Source organism: Passer domesticus, chromosome 3, assembly GCF_036417665.1.
Source record: "Passer domesticus isolate bPasDom1 chromosome 3, bPasDom1.hap1, whole genome shotgun sequence".
Classification (NCBI taxonomy): Eukaryota; Metazoa; Chordata; class Aves; order Passeriformes; family Passeridae; genus Passer; species Passer domesticus.
The window spans coordinates 69542514-69565309 of NC_087476.1; the positions used below are offsets into that span (position 1 = coordinate 69542514).

General features: G+C 41.4%; 2 protein-coding genes across 5 annotated transcripts in view; both read right to left on the minus strand.

Moving 5' to 3' along the window:
- Positions 1-820: 820 nt before the first annotated feature.
- Positions 821-16119, minus strand: LGALS8 (galectin 8). 2 transcript variants are annotated; one of them, XM_064413785.1, is made up of 10 exons: positions 16013-16119; positions 13931-14140; positions 10018-10106; positions 9212-9422; positions 8414-8530; positions 6654-6710; positions 6550-6576; positions 5055-5143; positions 2526-2691; positions 821-2074 (listed from the first exon to the last, which is right to left on the minus strand). In XM_064413785.1, the coding sequence occupies exons 2-10, from the start codon at positions 14042-14044 to the stop codon at positions 1925-1927; spliced, it is 1020 nt and encodes a 339-aa protein (XP_064269855.1). In that variant the 5' UTR covers positions 14045-14140; positions 16013-16119; the 3' UTR covers positions 821-1924. The 2 variants fall into 2 exon arrangements, with proteins under 2 accessions (XP_064269855.1, XP_064269856.1); XM_064413786.1 differs by lacking the exon at positions 6654-6710.
- A 2299-nt stretch (positions 16120-18418) lies between these two features.
- The window catches only part of EDARADD (EDAR associated via death domain), a 28513-nt gene continuing 24135 nt past the window's right edge, over positions 18419-22796 (minus strand). The window contains exons 7-10 of one of the 3 annotated variants that reach the window (XR_010358896.1): positions 22539-22774; positions 20520-20601; positions 19255-19414; positions 18419-19125 (exon numbers count right to left, since the gene is read on the minus strand). The gene's annotated coding sequence lies outside the window, so the exon portion shown is untranslated. Of the gene's footprint in view, positions 19126-19254; positions 19415-20339; positions 20602-22538; positions 22775-22796 lie in introns of all 3 variants that reach the window. The other 2 variants (XR_010358895.1, XR_010358897.1) reach the window with 2 other exon arrangements.

A 22796-nucleotide genomic window follows, 5' to 3' on the forward strand; every position in this document is an offset into this window, starting at 1 on the left:
AGCATGGTCCTCACTGGACCAATGCACTGCAATCCTGAAAATCTGGTTTTTTTTCTGTCAGCTGTAGGGAAGTAAAAAGTCTCCGCACTGAAGATACTGAAAAAGAAGTTCCAAGAAACTATGATTCATGTAGAAACTAAATCTGTTTTACAGTCTTTAAGCACTGCTACTGATTAGCTGAAGTTCAAGAATAAATTGCTTGCTATGATAATGGATTTACCCAAAAAATTACTACTTGTTTTGCACCATGAGGTGCTGGTTCATTAAACTGGTACTAAGAAAGACACTCAGACTCTGTAAAATAGGGTTTAAAATGCCACAGGGTAGAACTGACACTATACAGAGGATAATGTTACATCCCATTGGGTGCTGGGAATGAGCCTTTGTCCAGGGTGCAGCATGCCATGTAGATCCCATATGTGGAAAGATTACCACATCAAGCTCTTACAGGATTTTCTTAAAACTGTTACTTGTGTCTGCTGTCAAACAAAAAGGACATTCCCCTGAGAACATCTGCTGAACTCTTAGCTAAAGGCAAGGACACACAAGTGGTGTTACTGCCATGAAGAGCTGCCTAGCAGTGCCCCTGGTCCATTGGGTTTATCCTGCAGCCAAGGGATCTGTACAGCACAGCAGCACACTTTCCTGAAGGCCACCCCAGCACCTGCTGAGGGTAACTGCTCTGTGCATTACTAATTCCTTGATGTGGAAATGGTTCTCCGGTCAGGGTCACTTTGCCAACTTAGAGATATTGGTAAGACAAGAACAAGATAATAAACCAAAAAGGGATCATAGCTACTTAGCTACACTTGGAGAAAAGCAGAGTTCACATATGTTTTTATTGATGCTTTTTATACATTTAAATTTGCTCATTTAAAGTCTTTTAGTGTACATCTTATTCTTGAAATTGCTTCAGTATTAGCAGTCTTAAGACATACAGGGACATCCTTCAGGCATGTATTAACAACCAACAGCAACTTATTTTTAAAAAGGATATAAAAAGACTGACATTTATATGGAAAACTGAATAGGAACAGTTTATTTCACAGAGATAGTATTTTAATATCAGACTGAAAAAGGATTCATTTTCTAGTCCACTGCTGAGTAGTCAAGTGCCATCTCAGCTGAAACTACCTGGACTGTCTGGATTCAGACATATTCTAAAAATGAAACCCACAAACATCTTACTTCAGACCCCAAGGATTCTTACCTAGTTAGAAGCCACTTCAGATCAAACAAGCTTTGCAAAGTTCATGTAATTGAAACCAGCTAAATCCCTTTCCTGTGTTTCACTTTGGAAAACTAAAAGCTAGAAATCTTGGGCCCTTGTAAGCAGGAGGTGACATAACCATAGATGTCAGAGAAGATGCTATTGCAGCAGCAGGCTAAGAGGTAAGATCAAACTTCCTCCCTTTTGCCAGAAATAAGGGGTCAACTGTTTGCTTAATCCAGCATCACTGTGAAGGTTATTGGTCTAACATAAATTAAGATATATAAAATTATAATCCACAGTTCTACATTAAATAAATTACAAACATCCCTTTTGAGGTGGATAACTATCTTTGGATTCCATTTCAGTCTCCTTTCTGCTTTACAATATTGAATGTATGGTGTCAAGGAATGCTAAATGGTAGTTAAACATAACATACAGAGTGCAAATGTATGATGCAGCATTTTCATATTGCTAGGTTCAGTAATGCAGGAGATTCATCTGAGCAAACACTAACAGCTTGCCAGGAAACTGGAGACTAGACAAAGATTTAAATTTGCAGTTAGCATTTCTGGTACTTGCCTAACTCAGTGGCAAATGCAAAGCCTAGATAGATTAAAGGCAGGCTCAGCATGAGTCAGCACCTGTTTGTACTTGACAAGGAGGCACTGTCATTAGAAGAGGTTAAATTATTTTAGTACTGAGTGAAAAGAACTACCAGCTCTTCACATCCAACAAGTGAACATCTCCCACAACTTCCACTATGTTGATCTTTTCAAGTTGTTTAAAACGATGCTTGTACTCCAGAGTGTGAACACCATTGACAGCAACTTTGAACTGGTAGGCATCACAGAAAATAATCAGCTGGAAAGCAAGAAGAGAAACAGTTAAGATTTAAGCTCAGGTAAAATCTGATGACCTAGCAAAGATTTGGGCTAGACATGTTTCTGTTACAGAGAATGTTTCATGCAAAAGCAACATTTAAAAACAAAAGCAGGGCATCAATAAAATTCACAGAATCATAGAATAACTTAAATTGCAAGGGACCCATAAGAATCATCAAGTCCCAACTCAATTTAATTTAAATTTGCTCTTAGCACAGGTTGAATTTTTGCTACTACTTAAAAGAAAACTGTTACTAAATAAAGACAAATCTCTGCTGTCTATGGTCTCATTTAATCCTAAGTATTTTCAAGACATGAAATGCAGGAATAGCAGTTTTACTTAAATCTGTATTAGTAATAGGACATTTAAGCACTAATGTTAATCCGCTTGGCAGATTTTTTCAGTTTGATGCTGTTTCAATTAATCTTACCTCAAAGTACATCCCTGGACTGAAAGGGAAGTTAGCAACTTCCTTTTCTTCTTCTCCCCAGCTGTCATGAAGGTAGGAATTCCTTACAAAAACTTTATTTTTCATTCGGGGATTCAGATGTAAAGCAATGTCCTTTGAGTCACTTGGTCTCAGATTGACTGCAAAGCTGTAAGATATTTTTTTAAGTTTACTACACCAAGGGTTTACAGACATGACAACAGCAGCCAATGCCATTTACCAAGTCCTTAGACAATACTTAGGCTGTTTGGGAGCCAGGGCTGTGATTCACCTAAAGAAGCAAGCAGGCAGCCAGCCAGCATGCACTCGTCTCCTTTACACAGAAACCTTTGCTGGAGGCAGCAAATGTAGGACATGACCCTGCTAGATCCACTACATCACTCACAGCTTTCTGTACATGTCTCAGCAAGAAGCTATTGAGCCAAGAGCAGCTCCCCTACTGCAGTAGGAAGCAGCATTCTCACAGGAACACACAGAGCTGCCTGCTTCCCCACCTCTTTCACTCAGGCAATGGAGAGTGGGAACCTTTGTTTTACCTAAAGACATCACATTCTTTTTGCCAACAAACTGGATGGACTCTAAGGAAAAGTTTAGGAATTCTCTCCATACATTTAAGACTGCTGGGATGCCATGCATACAAAAACATTATTTTGTAGGCAGCAAAGCTCTGCCCAGGCTGAGTGAATACTCTGCCATCTCAGACGTGCCCACTTAACAGGGTTCCTAAAGGGGAGCTCTGGAAAAGGGTGATCAGAGAGAACAGTCATTCAAATACAAATAAATGCTTCAACCTGTGGCAAAGACCTTACTGCGTTTGAAGAAAAAAAAAATTTCCTCCCCACCCAAATTAGCTCCAGCTGTCAGACTGTTGCCTTCTTTTGAGAATTATTCAGTCCAGATAGGAAATACTGCAACACTTCCAAGCTGTGAAGTTCTCTTTTTCACCAAGAAAAAGAAACATCTAAAGCTGTGTGAACTAAGCAAAAGATATGAAATAACTTACAAACTCTGTATAAATATATAGGTTTAAAAACATAAACAGCAGACAACCTGCATGCTTTAACAGCCAAAAGCCTCTTCATGCTTACACCTATCTGAGCACATTCAGCAATTGAAAAGTGCCAATAAACTTTTCAATCTAAAAGAAGGAAAAGAAATGCTATTCTCTAAGTATTAATTATCCTATTCAATCTGAAATCCATCCAAACTTTGTGGATAAGGATTCCAGACCTTGGATTCCAGTATGAACTCTGAATGCTGTTCAACTGCAGGGAAGAAAAGTGCCCTGAGGAAGGGGGAGTGCAATACATACACACAATGTGAAAACATGCTTCTCATAATTTTAATTTCTCATTAATTGCTTCATTTTTAGACATGTTTTTGCAGAGCCAAAACTAGCCTTCAAGTAAAGGGCATGCTGAAGCACAGACTCTTGCTCAGCTCCATTTTGACTGTGTTATGCTCCCCTACTCCCTGAGCTTTATTTAATGTTTGGAAAATGTGTTCTTTGCAACCCTTTATTCCTAGTTTGCTATCAAAATTATTGCTCATACTCCCCTATCAGCTTTCATGGAATCACAGAATGCCCTGGGTTGGGAGGGACCTTAAAGCTCATCTTGTTCCACCTCCCTGCCACGAGCAGGGACACTTTTCACCAGACCTGGTTACTTAGGGCTCCATTCAACCTGGCCTTGAACGCTGCCAAACATGGGGCATCCACAATTTCTCTGGGAACCGTTCCAACGTCTCAGTACCCTCACTACCCACAGTAATGAATTTCTTCCTCATATCTAACCTAAACCTACTTTCTTTCAGTTGGAAGTCATTCCCCTTTTTCTGTCACTACATTGCTCTTCTAAATAGTCTCTCTCCATGTTTCTTATAGGCACCTTTCATGTACTGGAAAGCCACAATTAGCTCTTCTTGAAGCATTTTTTTTCCCAGGCTGAACAATCCAAATTGTCTCAGCCTTTCCTTTTTGGAGTGGTGCTCCATCCTTTTTAATCACTCAGGTATTCACCCTCATCACTCAGTTAATCACTTTCATCACTCAGTTATTGTCAGTTAGGCACCTTCATGCAGGTTTGTCAGAGAAATATTGTAACATGCAGCATTTGAGCACACCAGCAACTCGCCTCACTTATGTTTCACCTATTTCTGCCAGATCCTTACTCTTGGATCTCTTTAGAATAAAAGCTGTCTCTGTACAGTACATCTGCTCACACTTCCTGCACAATGAGAAGCCCTGAACAAACACACAAATTTGTGAATGACACAGGTTTAGTAGGTAAGACACTCAGGTTTTACCTTCACTTTTCACAATGGAGCTGCTCTTTTAAGTCCTCTCTAAAGCGGTAATCCTGCTAGTTCCTGAGGAAACTGCACTGTAGTTTCAGGTGATTCCAGATGCTAAATTGCAAGTAAGGATATACAAAGGCAATGGAAAGGCCTACTCATTCTCAAGAGCACCTCAGTTAAATAACAGAAAAAAAAAACATCAGAAACACATACCTCTTTGAGTTTTTATTCACTTCTCCTTTAATGGCAATTGTGCATCCTGGACGAAGTGCAGTATCGAGTTTCCCAATGTAAGGAACACCCTGGAAGGACACCCCCAGTAAAAATCTTGACTGTGACTTACTTCTTTTGCTTTTTTTTATACAAGCTCAGCTTTACTATGGCATGATGAAATTTTGGCCTACGATTGCAAATCTGCACTTTTACAGCTAAAGTTATTCCTATAGCATATTGCAGGATCATAACAGTACCGCAGAAAAGTTACAGAGATAAATACATCAATGTATTGGGTTTTAATTCAGACTACTACCTTGGGTTCAAAACAAACATTATTTACGCCTGCCACCACTAATTGAGGAAGGAGGGGAAGAAGGGGAAAGAAAAAAAAAAGAAAAAAGTAAACACGAAACTCCCTGTAACAGTATAAATTCATATCACATAATTATTCAGACTTATACCTGACTTCTCATCTCTGGAAATATCAGTTTTGCTTTAAAGAGTAACACATGCTAAGGTGTGTTCCTGTCCCATGGTCACATAAGTACTAGAAGTAGAGTCACTAAGTGTTCTGTTCTCCTGGCAGCAGCTCACAATGATAGGTGGTGAAAGTATTTTATTTGTCTTTTCTGTTTCATTGTGTTAGCAGTTATTTTTACCAGGGAAAAGAAGGGAATGGAGAAGCACTTCACTTTATTATTATTATTATTATTATTATTATTATTATTATTATTATTATTATTATTATTTTGGTTGAAGTCCACCACTTGCAAATTACAATATTGTGTGTTACTTGGTTTTGAAAAAAGATTGGAGAAAGCAGGCTGTCAAGTGACAAAGCATCTAAAATTATGGCACTCACTGCAACTTCACTTTCTCCACAAATTCTATCTGTATATATTTCTGGCTTCAACCCCTTTTCAGTTTGAGTGTGCTCCTTGCTCCAGTGTGGATACAGTCCACCTGCACAGGCGTTTGTAAAAAGATGAGCACTCATTCTATCTATACTCCATGTTAGGTGGGTACAAGTTCCACCCCTAAGGTGAAACGCTTGCATCCAGCTGCCTGAAGTGCACACAGAGATCTGTCAGCAAGAGGAAGATGTGGCAGACAGGTTCCACACATGTTAATATAATATGATTGCAGAATACTTCTGCTTTGCAGGTATTCCCTAAGGCAGAGAAAACAAAGTATGCCTATTTGAAAAAAAAATACTTGGTCCTTTAAAACTTCAGATACTTCATTTTAATTTGTTTATGGTTGTGGATGCTGTGTTTATATTTTGGGTTTTCTGAATTATTTAACAATAGCCTCATTTGTACTTGCAGCAGAGAAGAGGATAACCCTCTACAAAACCTCACTGATGATCTTTCTCCAGTTGACTTTCAATTCCTTTCTTCTTGTCTTTTGTGCATGTCTTTTCACAAATAACTGAAGTATTTTTGATTGTTTTTTATTCTACATTTGCCAGGAATCTACAGGAAACACTTACCAATTGTGAACCATTTGGCATTTCCCCCTACAAGAGAAGAAAAGAACATTATCTAGCTTATCAGACAACAGGGAGATTAATTCAACCTTTTACAACATACGTACATTTGCTGTGCTTATCTTTGTTACTCCTAGAGACGATGGCTGAGAGCCTTGTAAAGACTGCAGAAAGAGAGATATTTAGGTGTCATTGCTAACATCATATAACTTAGCATAAAGTTGGTTTAGAACAATGTAAGGATCATCATGCTTTGAATGGTGAACTGTTAAGATGGAAATCTAGGGCTATGTTAATGAAAAAGATAGCCAAACCCCTACAAACTACAGAAAGTTCTGAAGATCAACTGCTGAAGCCAAATCAAGGTTTCTGAAGATCACCTCATTACAATTTGAATCTTTACTTAACAGTCAGAGCACTGTCAAACCCTCAGCATCTCAGGGTACCCACAGAGTTTTCCTCACCGGGGCAGAAATACCAGTGTGGCAAGTCCATACAGCAGGGTTCTTGGGATTCTAAGCAGCCCCTCTACATCACTGTCCCTTCTCATGAAGGGCAAATGAGCAACATGGCCATAGCAGAGACAGTTCCAGATTAGCCCTAGTAGATTGTGTCTTCAGGTTGTTTATTTCAATACAAACCTACAACTTCCTCCTCAGAGAAGTATATTAGAAGCAAAGACTAAAAGGAAAGAATCACCTTTCTCCACTCCTTTCTTCCACAAAGCATACAGCATCAGCAGGCACAGATTAAACTAAGTGTATGTTTTGTGTTTGGGTCAGAAACCAAGCTACAGCACCTGCTTGCCCTCAAGCTCTTCTTGGAGTCAGTCCTCCAAGATTAGGACGCAGACAGCTTTTGCAGGAATATTATTCTGGTAACATGCCCAAGGCCAAGTGATGGGACCCATGAAGATCTATTTACCAGCTTTGCAAATGATCTTTAAACATAGCAGACCTATGTTTAAAGCTTAGACTTCATTATGCTCAGCTTCGCTGCATACCAAAACAATTACTAGTCTGCTGACCTGAGTTAGACCTGGTATTTGGCAGCAAGAGCCAAAAGCTTCACCCACAACGTAGTGAAGTTAGTGCCAAAGAGACCCAGAGTATCTCACAGGAGTGGGTAGGCTACTTTAGTGAGTGGCAGAAAAAGGAAAAGGCATTCACCTTCCTTAACTATCTGGAATGTATCACCTTCAGTTTCTGTTCTAAAAATCTAACTCCTTCAGAACAAAAGGATCTCTCCTTCTCCACAGGTAAAAACTCCCTGTTAGTTTACCATCAGCAGCAGAGAGGAGGCTCAGCACAGTCTTCACTTCGAATTCAGAGCAGTTTGGTCCACTACAAAGTCTGAGAAAGAATACCTCTTCTCATCCCCATAAATGTACACTTCTGACTCCAGTCAACAAATCAGTCAGTTAAGCAGAAAAAACAAGGCTATGTGCACAAGGAGTTCCAACTGTGGCTGATCTTGACATTTCAAAGCCAAACAGCCAAGTTACAGCCATGGCTACACTTGTCCCTTAGAAGCACTGAATACTCAAGAGTTCATTCTGAAGCCCTTGCAATATTTGAAAAGTCCAATCCACTCACAGACTAAGTATCCAATAAATTCTTATACCATCTGTCCTGTTAACTTGGTAAGCTGTAAACTTTTGTCACATTCTTGCCCTTTACTGCAAGACTAAAACAGGAAGACACAAATCCTCCTGACAGTCACATGCTGAAATGTGGGGAAACCAAAATCTCCTCACTAATGCTGGACTGTGCAGCTGCTTCTCCTTCCTCTTCACCCTAAATCCCACTATGCAGTTTAGCAGGACAGAGGAAATGAATCAAACAAGTCAGCTATCTATACAACTTACCTTAGAAACAAACTCAATGGTTTTAATCTGCACTTTGCCATATATTCCAAGAGTATCTATTTTTTCAAGGCTAATTCTGTGGTTGTAGAGCAGCAAGTGCTTTTTGTTTACAGTCACCTAAAGAGACAGAAAACCAAACAGAAAAACTGTATGAAAAATACATTACACCAGCCATGTATCAAACTGTATGCACACATCTCTGGTTTACACTGGTTTGGTACAGAAACAATTTGGTACAAAACACTCCCAGGAGTGTCCTAGAAGTATCAGATCGACTAAGTTCAGCTCATCCAGGATTCAGTCTCTCTTTCCATCACTATGAGGGAGGTTCATTTACCTACACTAAAATTTGCACTTCACACCTTTGTTTCTAACACCTGGTCATTTACCAATGTGGTATTATCAATGTAATAGAATCTATTATTGCAGTCTAAACAGAGCAAGACAAATACACCTCAAACGTTCCCTCCAAGAGGACTGTCCTACATTAGCCACAGAACAGGTTTATTCCAAGATTAGCCCTTTGCACATACAGAGGGAAGGGTGGAGTAGCCATTAGTTATGGCAGGGAGTTCCTCGCCTACTCATCCAATGTGGAGGGAAGAAATACAAAATTAAAGGTCTGATTTATTTAGCACCTCTTTAAAGAAAAGCTCTAAACTTTTCTGTAACAGAGGTTAAACTAAACTTTTAGGTAACAGAGACACCTAGACCTCCAATATTTATTTCAATTATACAAAATACCTCTACTTTATTGGCCTGAAAATGGCTGCAGATGAAGAAACAACCCAGACTCACCTGGAATTTATCCTTTAAAATCATGATGACAATCTCAAATGACTTTCCTTTTCCAAAGGGCATCTCATAAGTGATCTCCTCCCAGCCCCACTTCTCCCTCTCCAGTGTGTTGCAAACAATGCAGCCAGACCTTTTGAAGCGGGGGTTGAAATGGAATGCCACATCAGCTCGAGGCTTTATGCTGCTGCCACACTGTAAATCCACCTGGAACCTAATCACAAAAATAACACAAACCACATTCAGCTCAGTCTCTCAAGAACTCACCTAAAGCTTCAGTACATTTGTGTTTTACTGTGGAGCCTCAGAACAGGCAGACACAATGAATGTCATTGGATAAGAAAAAATCCCCAAAGAAACATTTGTCCTCCTCTCTTCCTAAACTGATGTGAAAGGTTCTGCCATGATCTATTGCAGTGAATATAAATGTTTAAATTATTTAATGGTCATCATCCATATCATGTAAACTCCTCACTTACTGTGTTCACCACTGTCCCTCCCATCACCTTCAGCAGAATATGTATCAAATGAACCTTGGATAAGGTCAGGGAACAGAACCCCCTTACTGGGCACAAGCACTAGTCCATACCTCCTTATCCCAGTTTAACTTGATTCCTACACACAACACATTCAGTTACCAATTTTGTTACTGTCAGGTTACCCTTTAAGCCTGCATTCAATCTCATGTTATCACAAGGATTTAGATCAAGCCTTTGTGTGCTATCCTAAGAAGGACCCCAGGAAAGATTTCGCCCTTTACATTCTTGTTCACATGGTGACACTGCAAAACATGACAACATAGTCTCTACCTGTCTGCATCATCAGGAACAGTCCCATGTATCACAATCAGCTCTCCAGGAACAAGGCCACCATGTATTGTCCCAACATATGGAATGATCTAGAAGAGGGAAGAACAACAAAAAAAAATTCCAATACCATTTTGTGATGGAGGCAAGAAACCCCAAAACAGTTTAAAAATTAGTATTCTAGTTCTTAATTATATGATGCTGTACAACATTAGAAGAAACACAACTAGCTTTTAATATTAAAGAATCCACAACAGGAAGGAAAAAAACTGGCATATTTTCCCTTATGAAAACCAAGATTTTCAGATAAAACTAAAATTTCCATCCTCCATTCTTAGCTCTCAAATAAAGAGTCATAATATTTTATTGCCTCACTATTCACAGAGCATGAAGAGGATTCACTTCAAATTAGGTCATTCCCAAGGGCTGACCATTAGCAGCCCCTTGCTGGTGCCAGAAGGCAACTTCCACAGCTCCCCTGACCCCAGACTACAGGAGCTGCCCTTTTGCTTGTTCTTGCTCCATTAGGGAAAACAATGATAGGAAGAGACTATGTCACAGAGCATCTTCTTAGTAAAACCTACACAAACACAACAAAATACTTCATCCTAATGAGCTAAGAACTGCAAAGTGCACTAAAACAGCCCTGTTCAGGAGTCTTGAATTTTTTGGTGCCTACAGTATGCAGTCTGGCTCAAAGCCTCACTATCTTTCTTCCTTATCAATAGCTGGAGAAAGTAACAAATGGATGTTACACTGAACAGAAATGGCAGCACTTGGAGAGTTATTAAGCCACAGGGAGAGATATGTCATTGAGGATAAAAAGCCCCAAACACCCTGGCACAGCTCACTGGCAAAGACTCAGACGTGCTCACACAAGCCCTACCCTGATCATCCAGCACTTCAGGAAGGGATGGGAAGCACCTTAACATTAAACTGTGGAAGGTCCCAGGTGCCTGGCCCAAAAGCAAAGCAGAAAGTCTACATCTCATCACGTGTGATGTGCTTCAGATTGAAAAGGGAAGTAAATGGTAGAAAATGTTGCATTTGCTCTGGTTAACCAAAGGGAAATTTTGCCAAGGTTGATTTTTGTATTTTAGAAGATTTTAGGATACTCCTGGAATGAAACATAAATTACAAATGAGTTCCAGTAATTTAACAACAAAAATAACAAACACATTGGAATTACTACTCTTGAATGGAATATTAGACCATAAACCAACAAGTTGAGATTTTTATTTTTAAAATACATAGATCATGGCATGAAACAGCAGATACGATAAGGATATGTGCTTGGTGACACATATTTTTGTTAATCTGGGAGGAAAAAGGAATGACAACAGAAATTGTCTAAATCCAGAGTGTTGATAATTTCTGCCAGTAGATACACATCCTCTTCTGCCCATTCTCCACTTTCCCTCTCAGCTACCCACCCACTGCATAAAACCTAATTCAGAGTCATCTTCTGCATCAGGAAAAAAAAAAAAAGAACTTGCTTCTTAAGCAAATTGGCAGGTTCTCTTAAGTCTCATCATGTTTATTGGCTTTAGCAGGTGCAGCAGAAGAGGACCAAAAGGTGAAATTAAGTGTTAAAAGTGAAAGAAAAGTGAAATCCTTTTGCTTACTAGTAGTGGCTTGGTTCCTTAAAATACAAGCTGCATACCAGAAGATAAATTTTATTCAAACAATAATAATAAAAAAGAAAAAGTGTATCTTGATTTTTCTCATTTTTACACTCTGCTCCTGAGGGGCAGTAGCTCTACTGCAATAAAGTAGTAAGTTACTGGTTCAGTCTCCAAAGACAAACCAAAGAAGCAAACACAGGTAAGGGACACTAGGACTTGATCATTTTAGTGAAACAAAGTTCTATACTCCTCAAAAGGAACTGTGGCAAAAGCACTTCTTTATATTCAAAAGGATGCATTTATTTAAAATAAAAGGTGGCCCGTAACTCTTCAGAAGCTCAGATGTGGAACCGACAAGACCATAATAGAACATTTTCTGGGTGCAATACTACAGACTTAATGGGACTTTTGTCATCACAGAATGTGCCTGTAATTTCCTCATGTCTCCAAATGCTCTTCTATTACTTTTTCCTCATTGATTAACAGTAGTGCTTGGCACAAGACATGATCTACCATCCTGCCTTTTTTCCAGACCTCCAAAACTTAGCTCTAAAGCCAACTGGTCAATGTCAACTGAGTTTGAGAAGTCTTGAAGATGATCTTCTTCCTAAAAGAAAATGCCAGTTTTCATAAAACAAGAGGAGAATTATGGTCTTACAGAGGAAAGGACTAGGATAAAAGCTTTTATCCAGCATGCTGGATATCAGACAGCTGCCCCACCAGATGGGACATGACATCATTTCTTGTCAGATGGGTGGACTAAAGGGCATAAAGGAGCAAAGCAGATTTTCTGCATGCTTGAGAACAGTACAGTAAAGAAGAAATACATCTCAGACTCAAACCTGTGATAAAGTTATGAAGTTTTGCTGCTAATGGAACAATGTACTGAAACAATGACATTTTCATTGCCTGCCCTGCTACAGAAGGGCTGAGGCTGGAGGATACCTCTAGTCTCTAACAAAATGTCTTGCTCAAAGCAAGGTCAGACAGAGCAGGTTGCTCACTGCCTTATCTGGAAGCTGCCCCAAAGTCATTGGCACAATCTTTCCCAGCTCTGCCTCCATATTCCAATCCCACATACTCATTCTTTTTCCTACAACAGACTCTTGTCCCCTAAGCTCTAGTTGAATTCTCCTGCTAGGTCTTTTCACCCATCTAACTGGTTGGTTCCCTTGCAGCCACCCAATTTTGCTGGACTCTTAAGTCTCTCTCTGATAGTACTCATTTGTTCTAAACATCTCCTAATCCTTCTCTTCACACCTCCTCTCCCACCAAGATCTCCATCTACCAACTTTCATCCTCCCTTTCCTCCTGCACTTCAGTCCTTCCACCTTCTAGTTAATCATACAGTTTTCCTTCCTCTTTCAGCTGGGGTCTTGTGAAGGAGGTTGAAACTGTTCCCCCCTCATCCCTAACTCTGTTCACTTTGCAAGCAGTGGCCATACACTGGGAATGAACAATCAGATCCACTGAGGGCCCAAGAGTGGGACAGTGCAAAGCTGCAATAGATAAGGAAGTGTGCAGGTCTGTGCTACTGCACATTCCCCATAAATACCTTACAGATTTTTGTATTTTTAAAGGAGTCTAGCACAGAATGGTAAAAATACTACTTCCTGCAGGTTCAAATGAATAACCTTTTTTTTTTTTAAGACACAACAGAAAACACAGCTTCAGGTCATCCCTTCAGGGTAAGCCAAAGTCAGGCTGCTGTCACAGACCATGAGAATGCTAGAACTTTTCAGAGAAAGTTTTCAGACTCTGAGCTAGGCAAACAAAATTCTGTCAAATCCAGTCTTTGCAATTGCTGAATCATGTCAGCTCAAGTTTTCCACAGAAAATATTATTTATTATGAATTAAGATATGAACTGTGAAAAAAGATTCCAAGTTTAGTAGTTCAGACTGAAGTTACAGGCACCACAAAATAAACATGAGAGCTGCCAAGCACCACCCCTATTTACAGAGAATTAGGAGTGAAAGCACATCTTATCATACTGTCACTTTCCGGCATATTCTGCAAAAATGCCAGACATCTATGTAAGCTGTACATGAAACAGGATTATCCTCCAAGGCTGACAGAACATCTGTCCTCTTCTGAAAGTCCTGTTCATTTGGTTACAGCACAATTTCTAAGCGCCATCAGCTCTTGGTGTCACCTGTGACACCCTCCCTCGAACACCTGAGTGATGCAGAGCTCTGATAGCATCCCTCACTGTGCAAAACAGTACTGCTGCCACCCAACAGCAAAGCCCATTTCCCAAGGGAGACACTGCTGAAATGACACGGGAGGTACCGGATTACTGATTGTCTTCTGTGCTGTGTCCAAGGACAGTTCACGTATTTCCTTCTGTGGTGTATCCAAGGTCAGTTTACGCATTTCCTCCTGTGGTGCACCTAAGGATGTCATCTTCCCTCCTCCAGCTGAAGTCTGTCAGTTCTGTATGGCCACTGCTGGAGTGTATCTAAAGAACTCACTGATCAGGCAACACCAAAGGAGTGATACCTTCAGAAAAAAACAAAACCAAAAAATTTAATTAAAGATCAACAAGATGACACAACATGAAGTGAAACCCTCCAAGGTACAACTACAAACAGCAGAAGAAATGATGCAAACATCTTTCCAGTAAATCTGCTGGAGTTTTGAAATATGAAATTAAAAGGCTTGCTTAAAGCAGTGAGATGCCCCACTGGTAAACAATGTCAGCAGCAGTGTGCTATCCCCAGATTTCCCATGGCAGACAAGCCTTAGCAGGTGACCTTGCCTTTTCCACCTTTATCTTACACAGTTAAGAAACACTAGGCAAAGACAAAGAAGAGAAACAGTATTTTCTATTTCTTCCTCCAACACATACAATCCCAGAACTCCACAAGTAATAACAGGAGTTTGTAAAACTATAATTAAATGCACAACATTAATAAGAAATTAAGTTTGTGAGCATACTCAGCTACACTGCATCTTCTTTAGCAAACCCTTTAACAAAGTGTCCAAAATTCAGGGCCCAGTTGAAACTATTAAGTATTATTTCTGGCATATTCTGGAGAAACAAGATAGCATGTAAGCTGTGTGGTGATGACAAGGAAAAAAAGTCAAAGGTGAGGGCTCTAGCCACATTATTGTGTCACAACAGCAAGCAATGTTATGAAGAAGAAAAAAAGAAAAACAACCAAACAACAACAACAACAACAAAACCACCCCAAAAATGAAACCACAGAAAAAAAACTCCAAAACAACACAAAACCAAAACTCCAAGGTCTGTGGCTTGTTCCACAGGGGTTAATCTTCCACAATGATTAAACAACAGACTGGTCCATTTTGCAACACCTGACTTATCTTGTTGGAGATTTGGACCACATGGGTATTAACTCACCCACTTGAGACCAGTATCTAGAATACAATTCAGAGAACATAAGGTACCAACACTGCACAACTATTTTGCCCTTTGACCTTCTCAAGGGATACTACCATAAATTCACTTTTGCCTGTGCAGGCAAATTTTATCGATTTCATTTTTAAAAGGAGAAAATAAAGACCAGATCAAACAGCAATTTTACCTTTATGGCTGTACAACCCAACAGCAGACCCCACGAAAATGAAACCTAGAACCCAGCAGCCTGCTATCCGAACTTCCTGTGTGTGCAGCAGCAATCTAGATCCTGCCAGGAGAGGATCCTGGCACAGGATCTTGGCAGAGGAGGTGGCACTGTGACAAAGTCATGAGTTAGGGGTTTTCCTGTTTGCCTATTACTATTTTATTGACAAGGTCGCAGTAATGAAGGCAAGCTGCGATTCAGGTTCAGTTTGCCAAAAGCAGGACATGCAGGTAACTGCAGAGCTCTCCGGTATCCTCCTGCCAGAGGAGCCACCGCCGGGGTACGAGTCACACCGAATCTGCAACACGGCACGTCAGGGTTCCCCGGCTGCCCTGCTACCTCACACATTCCAAGGGGCTGGAAATATCCTCCACAGACAAACAGGAAACCATAGAGACCAAAAATAATAATAATAAGCAGCTGTTATGCTTCCCAGTGTGACACAGGGAAAATGTGTCCTTCACGAGTTACCTTCCTGAGGGTAACTCCGGCCAGTCCTTACAACCAAAGCCAGATTTTGCTGCGAACAAGGCTTCTGCAAAGAGATTTATCCACTTTCTGAATATCTGCAGGCAATTAAAGTACAAAACACTGGCGGTGTCCCCTCGTCCCCTGCTATAACCCCAACACTCCCGAGCACCAGAAGAACACAGCACCAAGCAACCTCGGCCACCTCAGCTTTCCAGCGGACCGAGGCAGTGCCGGCTGCCCACAGCCCCGCCGGGAGCGGTCCCGCACAGGGCGGGCAGGGGCATGTCCCTGCGCTCTCCGCTCCGTGTCTCACCTGCAGAGCGCACCCGGCCATCAGCAGCGCCCGCAGCCCCGCGGGACGCGCCCGCCCGGCCCCGCCGCCGCCATCGCCGCCGCTCCCGCCCCGCCCGCCCCTCGCCGCCGTGACGTCACCGCGTGCCCGGCGCGCGCAGGCGCCTCCCGCTGCGGCCGGCGGGGCTGGGCTGAGGCGGGCGCTATGGCGGCGCGGCCAAAAGTGCCTTGTGGGGTAAAGTGCGCTCCCTTCCCGGGGAACCGCTCGCTCCCTGTGTGTGTTGTGCTTCCTCTGAACGCCCCGTGGTACAGCGCAGCCCCGTCTCTTCACGAGACACGTCTCACACCGAGTCACAGAATTGTTAGGTCCTTTGCAACCCTCTGGTGACCGAGTCCAAGCCCCCTGCGAAGGCAGGGTCACCTCGAGCAGGTGACACAAAAATGCGCCCGGATGGGTTTTGAAGGTCTCCAGAAAGGGAGGCTCCACAACCTCCCTGGGCAGCCTGTTCCCGGTGCTCTGCCACCCTCTATGTAAAGAAGTTCTCCCTTACATTCCTGGGGTTTAGTTTGTGGCCATTGCTCCTCACCCTGTCACTGGGCATCACTGAAAAGAATTTGACACCATCCTCTTGTGGGAAAGACGTTTCATGTTGTTCTTGTGAGCCAGTGAAGGCTTCCTGGAGATAAGGAAAGCCCCGTATCTTTCTCAAGGAACACATCAAGGCTGTCACTATGGAAACTTGATAGAAGAGGGAAACTTAAAATATATGGATGTTAGCTGGCTCACAAAATGACGTGGCTCCCTGGTTACCTATTAGGAACTTTGTTTCTTTTTCATTACCAATGGGCAGTGTATGTTTCTGTTAGGTAAATGTAAATATCTTGAAAAACTATAAAAGCAACATGTTGCTGTAATAAAGCTCTCTCATACACCCTTCTCAAGGAGTCTGGGTGCTTTGTGCCGTGTCACACTCTATAGCGACTTCCTCTAGAACTCACCTTTGAGATACTTCTGTGCATTAATGGGATCCCCTCTCAGCCTTCCCTTCTCCAGACTAAGCTCCCACAGTCTCTCCTCATAAGAGATATTCCAGACCCCAAATTGTTTTTGTTGCCTCTGCTGGACCCTCTCCAGGAGCTCCTTGTCTTTCTTGTACTGAGGAGCCCAGAACTGGACACAGCACTCCAGATGTGGCCTCTGTAGGGTGGAGCAGAGGGGCAGGATCACCCCCCTGAGCCTGCTGGCCACACTCTTCCCAATATCACCCCAGGGTACCATTGGCCCTCTCGGCTGCAAGGGGGCCAGCTCGTGTCAGCTTTCACCCACCAGCGCTCCCAGGTCCTTCTGTGCCAAGCTGCTCTCTAGTGGATCAGCACTCAGCCTGTGCTGGTACTTGGGATTATTGCTCCCCAGGTGCAGGACCCTGCACTGGCCCTTGTTGAACCTCATTATATTTCCCTGTGCTCAACTCTCCAGGCTCTCCAGTGGCCCACGATGACTGTGGTCACTTCTGTGACCAGACCCAAACATAGTTTCAAAGCTCACACTGGATCACTGGCTACCCCAGGACCTTTGTGTTTCTGAAAACCTGGAAATCTTATACCCAACTCTTATATCCAACCCAATCTTTAAAACCACCGCCCAAGGCTGTGCTTCCATCCTCCTGTTCCCTTGCAGGCCCCACTAAGAGTGATTTTGGCAGTACTGGTAAGGTAAACAGGAAGGCAAACAAAGTCCCTTGCAGTTTTACAGCTCATGATGTGTAACAACAATCTACTCAGAGAAGCTCTACTTCAGGTTCCCTCTGTTAATATGCTGGATGGGTAAAAGATGAGCACAAAAATAAAGAGTGCAACATAAAAGGCCCACAAACTTAAATCACCATCTCCTACTCTATTAAAGGCATTCAGTATTTCTGTACCTTGCAAAAAGCAGTGTATGTGGCTATAGAGAATTTAGAATGGAATTCAGCCACTTGCACAAAGACCTCTAGAGTATCTTAGCTAGATAATATGCAGTCTTCTATCCCACAATTAACCAACACAAAAGCCCCATCTCAATCATCTTGCTAGAGTTCTGCTGATAGTTGTGGGACTGCTGCTTTAATGGGCACCTCAGCTTAGCTATATAAGGTTTGAATGATTAATTCACAGAAAGGTATGATAACACTTCTTTTGAGGACAACTGCAGAAATAAGGTACTGAGATAAAAGAGCAGCAAAGCAGATTGCCTGGGGAAAGGTACCTCAGAATCACGCATGGTTGTGAGAGAGGACTGACAACTATTATGTGTAGTCAGGTGCTAGCAAAAAGCCTGCTATTCAACTGTTCCACATAATTCCACAGCACTACTTAAAAAGAGAACAAATAAAAGGTCCTGAGCCTGAGTTACCACTTAGTTTTTCTTTGAAGCTATTTTTCCAGGCACTCTAGTTGAAAGAGTAGATCACTTTAATAAAACCAGACTGACATAAATACGTGAAATACACTCAGTATTGTCAGTATGAGACTGCAACCTCAAAGCAGATTTGAAAGTTCAGGTCAAACAGCAAAGACAGAAAATATGCTGAAACGTTGCAATAAAAAATATGATGCTGAAAGGAAGAGCAGTTAGTGGAAATGTTTCTAGAACCGCAGAACAGAAAGTTTTACTACTTTACTACTTCTTGCTCAGGGCTCTTCTACTTTTGGGAAGAAACAATCCAGAGGAACTACAGTGGTTTGAATTATGCACCAGTTCCTTACTGAAGCAGAACAGCTGTTTGATTAATGTGATTTTAGGCTGAGTCATAGGCAGTTCATGAAATTTGCAGGGAAGTCCCTATTTCAGCTCCCAAACCTGATGCAGCATTGACAATGAGTCAGTTGAGTTACAGCTTCAGCAGCTTTGTGCTACAGTGCTGTTGCTTTGTTCATAGACTGTCTTCTGATCCTGCTGATTTCTTGTGACTGCTATTTTTAGCACCATTTACCAATGGCAGTCCTGACAGCAGATAACAAAGTGTTCCCTTATTTCCACAGTCCCAGTCCTAATTCAGGCTTTTTCTTCTAAATTTGATGCGCACTCAGGCATTGCTGGGACTATGTGTAATCCTGTCAGCAGAGACTTCTCATGTTCCAGCAGAATTTTGCTTGCTGGAAAAATAGAAATGCTTTGTCAAAACAGATGCAGCCAATTTCAGCTGAAGTAAATATAGCAGCTCTTCTTGGCCATAAGGCCTTTCATCGAGGAGGACCCTGTTACCCCTAAGAAATTTTACCTACCTCTCCTGTCCTTGATGCCAAGCCTGTAACCTGTGTCTCTCAGGATAGCAAGCCATGGTCCAAAGCCAAGGTGAAAACATACATGGTCACATTTATTTGGCCTGGTATTTTATGCACAGTTCCAATTATAAAATTTCCATCAATAATGGAAATCCCTAGACTTGACATAAATAAACACAGTGTCCATTAAGGAACCTGCTCATGGAAGTTACTCTTGGCTAGTTTTTTTATATTGTTGTTGTACCAGAATAACACAGTTTGCACTAGTTTATACAGTACTACAGGCCACAGGGGTAAAGCCTCTAGCACACTGGACTGTTCAGCAGACATTTTGTGCTTAAGGACTTCATATGCTCTCAAAAGACTGAAGTGTTTTCTGTAGTTTTAGTGGAGCTGTTTGTGCATTACAGCATTTTCTGATGGAAATCATTCCCCTAGCTTCTTTGTAAAACTTTAGACTCAAGAAAGACATAAGTCACCACCTCTTGGTACACCAACATTAAAATTTCAGTTGACAGCCCAGCTGGCTCAGCTTTAGCTTAGCTATGAGTTAATCAGTGGCCTTCCATAACTCTTCCTTGACATGTCACTATTTAGCCTCAGTGATCATTCAGATCTTCCAGCTTTCAGTTGCAAATCATAGGAAACAAAAAGTAAGGTGTTTTTAAATGGGCTTACAGATTGAAAAGCTTAAAATGCTACAGCTGCTTCAAGAACTAACAAGTATTCTATTTTTTTGTTGCAATGCCTGCTTTTTAAAGCAAAATATTTAAGAGAAGCATAAGAGCAAACAAGATACAGACTAGATATGAGGGCCAAAGGACAAAGAAGATACCAAGAAGTCACTAGACCTTTTGAAAACCAATTATAGGCCATATAACCCTTCAAACATACTCACCCCTTCTTTCTTAAATCAGTGACATGACACTCTAGGTTTCTTGAAGTAGTCAGGATCACTCCTTCATTTGCATTGCAATAGCTAAGAGCACAAACCTGTGCCTCTGCTGGCCCTGTCTGCACACCCCCACCCTCAGGCAGCTGTGCCACAATCTGCACACAGTACCAAGTTTTATCTCCCTGCCTACCTAGGGAGATAAATCCCAGGAAATATCACACATCTGTGCCAAGGGAAAGCCTGTGTGATGTTTTCCAAACTGGGGACTGTGACCAAATCCAAGATCTCTAGAACTCCACCTTCACACCTTCATCATCCTCCTTGCTCCTGGATATCCCTGGTGGGTCTCTGCAGTTAGAGATGAGCTCACCTGCCCTCAGCTCTGCTGCATTTTGAAGGGAGACGTGCGAGGGCTGTAGTATCACCTCTCACCACGAGATGGTAGGTGTTTCCTGATGATTAGAGAGGATCAGGCTTTTAACAGACCTTTGAGACAGTGAACTTCTCTGCTTCAGAAAAAGCAGAGGCAAAAGTAAATAAGGACCAAAAAAACCCATCATTTGCAGGATTGTGAATTAAGTATGGGAAGCTCACATATATTAGGTGCAAGAAAGACAAAAATAAATTCTCAGCTTAGACTCAAGATATTTTTACTACTGTAAGGATTTGGGTGCCCCTTTCTTATCCTAGGTCTTTCTGTTAAAGAACTTTTTAGTTATGTAATTTTGTTTGTCATCAGCAACATGAAACTTCAGTTTGGGTTTTTTTTGAGACAAAAAACATTCTGAAATTAAATATTAGGTAATTTTGAAACAAACTCATAATAAAAAAAGAATAAGCAATTTCACATGAATGTGTAAAGTTGTGTATATATTCCTTGCTATACACAGATACACAAAACACATGTATTATCCAAGTTACTTGCACTGATTTTTAGCATTTAAGGATCTCGGGCAACTCTCACTAACATAATAACAACTATATATTTCCTCAAATGACCTGCATTTTAAGTTAAGAATCACTGTTTTACAAAGGCAAAATACTGAGACCAAGCTAGTGAGTATGCCCAGTTGTTAACTGCCCCTCTGCCCCTAACAGAGGGTACAGCAAACCTTTCCCAAAGCTGTCTACTTCTCTTTGCCATCAGTTTCTGTCAGATTCTCACCTCATGGGGGTCAGTTAAGTTCCTTGTAAGATGGAGTCAGTCCCAGTCCTTGGCCAAAATACAGGCAGATGCTACCAACTGCACCTCTCAAATTAAGTTCTTTTAGCACTGCTGAAATTCAGCCTGTCTGACCTGATCCATACCTTCCCTATCCACTTAAGGCCAACTGACCTTAGCCATGGAATCAAGACTAGCTGAACTCAGGGACTAGGAAAAGCACTTTTCTGTCAAAACAAGCAACAAGCTCACATCATCATTTAATGGTGCTCTGCCCTTCTGTGCAAAACTGAGCCAAAATTTAAAATTCACAAGATATATTGAAAGTAGTTATGAATAACTAATTGCTTTGCCTTCATCGACAGAAGAACATGATCTGCTGCAAAAATTACACAAGTAGGCTGCTCTTTAAGTTGTTATAAATGCCATGCACTTTCTTTGACCTTGTTTAAACAATTCTTCTGTCTGACAAATAATTTCCAGCTATGTCTGACCACAAGTCAAGAGTGCTACCCTAGCTTAAAGAACCATAAGGCAGAATTTACATTTCTTTCCTCTTGCTAACAGCATGACTTGGAACTGTAGGAGGCTTTTTGAGACAGTGAAAAATATGTAGTCTGGTGCACAAAGCACTGCCCATGCCAAGCTGCAGCTCTCTTTTTTTCAGTACTGGTTCAGGAATAACCTTTGGCTTACAGTTTCTGTACAAGTTATTTTGAAGCAAGCATCTGGGACCATGCTGACTATGCCTATCCTTTGTGGTAGGTTCCAAAGGACAGTCCCAAACCCATCCTGCATTCCTCTCCACAGATCCAAAGGAAGTATGTGCAGAGAGTAAGGCTTTCTGGACCCTGTCACCATTTTGCTGGGGATACGCACAGTTGTCCCCACAGGAAAACCAGGCTCTCCTGGAGCACAGCACTGTAACTTTGTCACTGAAGAATAGTTATTAAGCTCATTTTATCTTAGATAAGCTTACAGGAATGAAATAATACAGTGGTTTGGCCAGCTTCATAGAAGCCAAAATGGGTTGCAAAGACCACTGATCATCCTGCAGGCACAGAGACAGCAGGCAAAGAACTGGAAATCGCTGAAGGGAGAATAGGTCTTATACAGGAATAGGAGAAGGAAATGATGGAACAAATAATAGCCTAGTAGAGCCTTTTAGTGTCCAGTATCAGACTGATTATTAATTCAGGAAAAGTTCACCCCATACGTGTTTCATACCTCTTAGTCAGTAACTCAGCTACAAGTTTCTGTTCATCATCTCATCAAAACTCATTTTTCATATGGAAAATATTTTAAAAATTGCATCTTCCTTTCTTCAACAGCAGTAGGTGTTGCAAATGTAAATGTTTTAAGGCATCATGAATTTCATATATAAGGTATTTTTTACACAGAACAATTGATAGTTCAGTAATTCCAAGATGACTGGTGAGAAGGAAAACGGCGGTTTTTCCTAGCTGTAATAAAAACAAATACAAT